This window comes from Paramisgurnus dabryanus, chromosome 13 (genome assembly GCF_030506205.2).
Source record: "Paramisgurnus dabryanus chromosome 13, PD_genome_1.1, whole genome shotgun sequence".
Classification (NCBI taxonomy): Eukaryota; Metazoa; Chordata; class Actinopteri; order Cypriniformes; family Cobitidae; genus Paramisgurnus; species Paramisgurnus dabryanus.
In genome coordinates, this window is record NC_133349.1 from 5,454,554 (window position 1) to 5,461,997 (window position 7,444).

General features: G+C 35.7%; 1 protein-coding gene across 1 annotated transcript; it reads right to left on the reverse strand.

Annotated features, from left to right (window-relative positions):
* Window positions 1-898: 898 nt before the first annotated feature.
* On the reverse strand, window positions 899-4,424 carry rbm8a (RNA binding motif protein 8A). Its single transcript, XM_065298827.2, has 6 exons — window positions 4,294-4,424; window positions 3,530-3,589; window positions 3,369-3,446; window positions 3,151-3,287; window positions 1,336-1,472; window positions 899-1,234 (listed from the first exon to the last, which is right to left on the reverse strand). Exons 1-6 carry the CDS (start codon window positions 4,358-4,360, stop codon window positions 1,189-1,191), a joined length of 525 nt encoding a protein of 174 aa, XP_065154899.1. The 5' UTR covers window positions 4,361-4,424; the 3' UTR covers window positions 899-1,188.
* Between the last annotated feature and the right edge of the window lie 3,020 nt (window positions 4,425-7,444).

Below are 7,444 nucleotides of genomic sequence, written 5' to 3' on the forward strand. Positions count from 1 at the left end.
AGCGAGAGTTGAGTTTGACAGACACTCAGTTGAGCCAATGACAGGACGTGTTTCCGGTTTAGCTCGGCCCTTGGGAACTCAGTATTACGCGCTGGTTGGATAGCCACATTGTACATGAGGGGCATCGGTTCTAGAAGCCAGTGAACGCACATCTGACCCGAGTGACAGTGACAAAGCATTTAAACTGTAGGTGGGAGAGGGAATTTGGTTATGATGTCATTTGCTGGAAAAAATTACATCAGTAAAATCCACATTTTGTCAACATGACCGCATCTTGACATTTAAAGGTTAAGAGGTCAATCTGCAAAAGTTTTTCTACTACATGAACATAATTGCAGTGCATTAAAGCTATACATATTTAACCAAAGCAACTTAAGGTATGCATTTAAGATATGTAAATTTTTTCTCCGTATATGCAGCAGCAAGACCTACAAACTTTACACCATTTTAAGGCAATGCACTACTAGTTGAACATTTATGAATGTGATACAAACCCATGGCTTTGTTGTTGCTATTACTTATGCTCTACGAGTTGAGCTATAAGTTATCTACAAGATCAATTTCAATAAACAATTTTTCTTTAAAGTATTGTTGATTTAAATCAGGCAAAATAGTTTTGTTTTAAAGGGTCTTAGGTGTTGCTGTTAAAATTAACTTAGTCCTATTAAGCTTAATTATTCCTTATAAGTATTTATGCCATAAGCACATGAATTACACAAAATAATAATGCATTTTTTAAACTAATATATATTGCAAACTACAAATGTCACATGCAGTGCAAAGACAGCTAAAGCTTCATTTTATACTTAATAAGTAACAGTAATTTTGTTCTCGCTCATATAAAGTCAACATATTATGCAAATTGTGGGCATAAAAAGGCAAAGCAGGACCAAGTACATAAATTCAAATTAATTTATTGGAAATGTACAAATAACCAATCATAAAACAGATTTCACTGAGTGAATTACATGTACTACTTTTGTACGAAAAAAAAGCTGAAAAACCTACAACTTCAACATACTTCAGCATTGCCTTTCGTTCTCACAGACAGCTGCTGAGTACCAATTAACAAAAAAACTAAAACCTTTAGGGATGCACACTTTCAATCTGATGCCAAACAGTCTTAAGAATATATAATGCGACTCAAGCTGGGACATAGACACTGTAGACAAATAAAAAGAAACGAAATCAACGACGCCGCCTGTCGGGGCTCCTGCTGCGCCTTCTTCCGCCCCTAGAGGAAAGCACATTAGGCCATTAGTCATGTTTTATTAGCACATGTAGCAGAAAGACGGAGTGTGTAAATCATTTTAACAGCATTAGAAACTAACTTACCGTCTCTTGCTCTTTGGGGGTCCCCTCACAAAGCCCCAGTCAACACTGACTGGTTGTCCCATAAGATCTTGGCCATTCAGTCCTTCCATTGCCGCCTGGGCCTCTTTGTACGTCTCATACTCCACCAGTGCATAACCCTATGGAAAACAAGGTCTTGTTATATCCCAGGATAATATACCAAACTTGATGTGAACGACCTTAAAGGTTGTCTTTGGAAAACAATTCAGAAAATATGAGGTTTAATAAAGTCAACAGCACAAATACAAAGATGCATCACGAAACATCCATGACATTGTTTTGTTTTAGCAAATTGGTTATGAAAGTGGTTCTCAAACTAGGGGGCGGCCACCCTGTTATTTTATAAAATACATTTATTTATCATAAATTCTGTGCAATCAAACCCAAGAGCAAACAAGAGCACTACATTGTACAATTTAATAAGTTTAATTCAATTTCCAAGCTTGAGATTGTTTTAAGTCATGAATTTTCTTTGGGGGGGGGGCATAGTTTGAGAACCACTGGGTTTTCATAACCAGATCCATTTTTAAAATAATACTGGTACCCAAGCGTTGCATTGACAGTTCTTGAATGTCTGCATTTTTTTTGTAAGCCTGCTGCACGTTAACCTCTTAACAATGCAAAATGTATTCATCCAGTATATACAATTAAATGTTTAACTTCAACCAGATTGTTCTTTACACATTTTAAGCAGCAACTACTAACAACGCTACAAGAAACATGCCATAGTAAAACTAAAATGCTGAAAGAAACAAGATATTGAAAAAATCTAGTCTAAATATAGACCAATACAATTTTTGCAATGCCCCGAATACAAAACAACCGAGAAGCACAACTGATGAAGTGAGTAATTTAATGGTGACCAATGGATTTAAAAATGCAGCATTTTCCCTTTAAAATACTGCCACCTAGTGGACCAATTTAATAATTTCTCTTATAGCTTAACTTTTTAAAGGGATAGTTCACTCAAACAATGAAAATTCGGTCATCATTTACATCTTCATGTTTGTTTAAAAACTGTACACCTTCACAACACCTGAAAATATAGCTTATGGCATGAATTGCATGGATTATAATAGCCTACATTTGTATCCACTTTAAAAAATAATGATTAAAAACTGGATTGAAATGTGATTCGCTGACGTGCGAAGTGCAGAACTTTTCTTTTTAGAGGCCCGCCCATCAAACACTTTCTTCCTCCGTCACTGATTAGTTCTACAGCATTTTAAATTACCATTTTATTTTTTGCAGACAACGCTTTTCGGGAATAAAAAGAGGAAAGAAATTTAAGACCTAGGATGAAAATCTGTCCGTTTTTAAGACTTTTTATGGCCTTAAATTTAACTTTCTGAATTTTAGACTTTTTAAGACCCCGCTGGAACCCTGCGAGGGACATGTGAAACTTTTAGACCCGAACCCGATTGGGTCTCGGGTCGGACCTCTGGTTTTCGGATCCAAGTGGACCCGTAAAGACCTCTACCATCAACTGTGTGCTCACTTACATTTATCAAAATATCTTCTTCTGTGTTCAACATCATACATGTTAAGAACAACATAAGGGTGAGTAAATGACAAACTTTACATTTTTTGGTAAACTGTCCTAAGGCACAATAAATTTACCTATAGTCACCCTGAGCCAAACCGCCTTAAAACTTGGCATTGTTAACTATACTTGGGTTATTCTCAATGCTCCAGTTCATTTTAAATACCACATAAGATAAACAAAAACAATAGAGAATCACATTCAACTCATTAAAATTAATCAAACAATCCAAGAATTTTAAACTGTTGACTAACCTTAAGGTAACCCGTTCTTCTGTCTAAATTTAAATGCAAGTTCTTGATTTCTCCAAACTCTGCAAACTTGTCATGGACGTCCTCTTCAGTCGCCTCCTCATGTACACCGGTCACAAAGAGAATCCATCCTTCAACCGCTGCAATAACACAAAAACTTTACAATATATTCACTTCAAGTATGGCTTGTCTTATAATGTGTTGTATGGTGATATACTTACATCTCTGTGGACCGGGTTCATCTCCATCTTGCTCTACTGTATCATAATCCTCTCTGACTCTTGATCTTGCTCCCTCCTCTGTAAAATAAAGCAGCATTAACTTCTGATTCTTTGAGCAGTAACAAACATCTAAGGAAAGACTGAAGAGGAAAAAAAATTACCTGATCCAAACCCACGACCCTTTCTTTTCTTGGCTTTCTCTTTCAGCTTGTGAATGCTTTCTGTAGGAACAATAGGAAAAAAAAAAAGAGTCAATCTTACAATGTATTTGCGTTAAATCAAATACAAATAATGCTTAAAGCAACAGAAACCAGGGATATTTTAATAAATTTAATAGCTATTGTGGTAAATTTATAGATTTAATGGAAACTATAATGGTCTCTAGTGTTGGTGGCACCAACAGAACCCAACACATTACCAGTCGAGGCCATTATAGTTTCCATTGAATCAATACATTTACCATTACACCACTTGGTGGAATAATATCTGGCGTTTTGAAACAAAAACACACCACTAAATCCTACCGGAAAGACCCAAAGGACGCTAGATAAAGAGATTTTGTAAAGGTTTGGTGGTAAAACGCTGATGGTTCACATCGTTGTAATGTGTAAACAACGATAAATTGAACAAACAAACAGAAACTACAAGAAATAAATTAAATGTAAAGGTTCTTCCTTGTGGCACCAAAAAATAAACACATAAAACTAAAATACTGAACTTATTTAAACCTAACACTACATCTCTACAGCGGATTTTTCTTTAGTGCGCGCGAGTTGTTTGAAACGGCTAACTGTTAGCACGCGTGCTAACTGCACCAGGCCTACAGGAAAAACTCGGAAAGATTTTTCACATCTGCTACTCAAAAACATCACAACGCATGGATAACACGACTCCATCGCGTGTTAATAATAATAAAACATCGTACCATCACCATCCTCGTCCATAGGAAAGTCTTCACCTCCCGCTTCATGAAGATCTAACACGTCCGCCATGATGCCTGTGTGCGTGAGTATGCAGCTACGCGTGCGCAAAACTCGCAATGCAGCACTGTGTCTTCTTCTTCGTCTGTCAGTTTGTGTACGTCACACGCTGCTCGAGCGTTCTGCCCTCTAGTGTTTGGAGAAAAAAATGTATTGAATGCCAAGTACGCGGCCTTATCTGTTTAAAATCTCAAAAAATGTTAAAGTGTGCATTTAAACCTTAAAAAAATGAAATGCTTTTATTTTAGGTGAAATTTTGGCAATGCATTATTTTGACATGTTTGTTAATACATTTACTTAGTAGCCTGTTTATAGTATTTCACTTCCCTTTATCCTTTTCTATAATTTGTATTTCATTTTCTATTCATTTATTTATATTTTTATTTAATATTTCTCTATATTTTTACTTTGAACTGTCTTCCATCCCAGCAACTTTATATCCTCATTTTATATATTTTTAATATTTATATTATTATTTTTAATAAAATGATTAATAAATCACAATATCAATAATTGTTGTTTTTAAAGTTACTTTAATTTTAACCCTTAATACCTAAACCAAGAAATAATGGACAGAAAAGTATATTTTTTAAAAATCTAAAGTCTTTATTAGGCCCTTTAACAAAATGTAAGGTCAACAAAGAACCTGCAAGCACACCATGAAGCTGAAAGGACATGCAATTGAAGAATGCAATGTAGCAGATATGTATGGAAACAACAGGACTCAGAGATGACAATGAACAAAACGAATAAATGAAAATATATGAAGTATAATGTTTATTTCCATGCTGAAAGATGGACCGATTAGACCAATGTAAACCTAGAAAACAATTGAACCAACACAACATCATAACTGTTACACATGGGACTTTAAAAGAGCACTCAAAATAACACTAGAACATAATAAAGTAAAAAACAAATTAAAAGTAAAATACAAAATACAGATGAATTGAAGCTTTTGACTCTAAATGAGGCAAATTTTTAAGCCATTTTCATTGCTGCCCTATACCCCAGATTTGAACCCACAATCTCCAGATCTGATGCCTGTCAATCATTTGGTTAAGCTGCTTGGGGAGACATACTTTCATACCACTGCCAAAGTTAGGTAGCTGAAGTGACAAAATGTTCAACTTCAGAGAGGTGTTTCTCAGGAAAGGTATATTTATATAAATCCCCTGCATGGATTCGAACATTTGACTCGTGATACAAAATTGTAAACAACCATCGCTGCCCTAACCTGGATTTGAACCCATTATCTCCAGATCTGATGCCTGTCACACCTTTGGGAAGGCATACATTTCCCCATTCAGATGTACTTAGTATAATTTCCAGGGCTCCCTTGCAAAAGAGATTTGAATATCTCAATGGGACATCACCTGGTAAAATAAAGGGTAAATAAAAAAATAATAATAACTAGATAGAAAAGTTTGAAGACAAACTTTATGTTGGCTTGACAAAGCCTAGCCTGAATGTTTAAAACAGATTGAGAGAAATTTAAAACAAGTTTAGTTTAGTATTATAACTTTCCGTAAACATGATACCAAAAGTTACCATGGTAGCATGTTTAGCACTAAGTTAGCATGATGCTAACATTAATTAGCATGAAGCTACCATGATGATAACATGAATTAGCATGAAGCTAACATGATGCTAACATGAATTAGCATGAAGCTAACATGAATTAGCATGAAGCTAACATGATGCTAACATGAAATAACATGAAGCTAACATGATGCTAACATGAATTAACATGAAGCTAGCATGATGCTAACATGAATTAGCATGAAGCTAGCATGATGCTAACATGAATTAACATGAAGCTAACATGATGCTAACATGAATTAGCATGAAGCTAGCATGATGCTAACATGAATTAGCATGAAGCTAGCATGACTTAGCATGAAGCTAGCATGATGCTAACATGAATTAGCATGAAGCTAACATGAATTAGCATGAAGCTAGCATGATGCTAACATGAATTAGCATGAAGCTAGCATGATGCTAACATGAATTAGTATGAAGCTAGCATGATGCTAACATGAATTAGCATGAAGCTAGCATGATGCTAACATGAATAAGCATGAAGCTAGCATGATGCTAACATGAATTAGCATGAAGCTAGCATGATGCTAGCATGATTAGCATGAAGCTAGCATGATGTTAGCATGATTAGCAGGAAGCTAACATCATGTTAGCATGATTAGCATGAAGCTAACATGATGCTAACATGAATTAGCATGAAGCTAACATGAATTAGCATGAAGCTAGCACGACGCTAACATGAATTAGCATGAAGCTAGCATGATGTTAACATGAATTAGCATGAAGCTAGCATGATGCTAACATGAATTAGCATGAAGCTAGCATGATGCTAACATGAATTAGCATGAAGTTAGCATGATGCTAACATGAATTAGCATGAAGCTAGCATGATGTTAACATGAATTAGCATGAAGCTAACATGATGCTAACATGAATTAGCATGAAGCTAGCACGATGCTAACATGAATTAGCATGAAGCTAGCACGATGCTAACATGAATTAGCATGAAGCTAGCACGATGATAACATGAATTAGCATGAAGCTAGCACGATGCTAACATGAATTAGCATGAAGCTAGCACGATGCTAACATGAATTAGCATGAAGCTAGCACGATGCTAACATGAATTAGCATGAAGCTAGCACGATGCTAACATGAATTAGCATAAAGCTAGCACGATGCTAACATGAATTAGCATGAAGCTAGCACGAATCTAACATGAATTAGCATGAAGCTAGCACGATGCTAACATGAATTAGCATGAAGCTAGCACGATGCTAACATGAATTAGCATGAAGCTAGCACGAAGCTAACATGAATTACCATGAAGCTAGCACGATGCTAACATGAATTAGCATGAAGCTAGCACGATGTTAACATGAATTAACATGAAGCTAGCACGATGCTAACATGAATTAGCATGAAGCTAGCACGATGCTAACATGAATTAGAATGAAGCTAGCATGAAGCTAACATGAATTAGCATGAAGCTAGCACGATGTTAATATGAATTAGCATGAAGCTAGCACGATGCTAACATGAATTAACATGAAG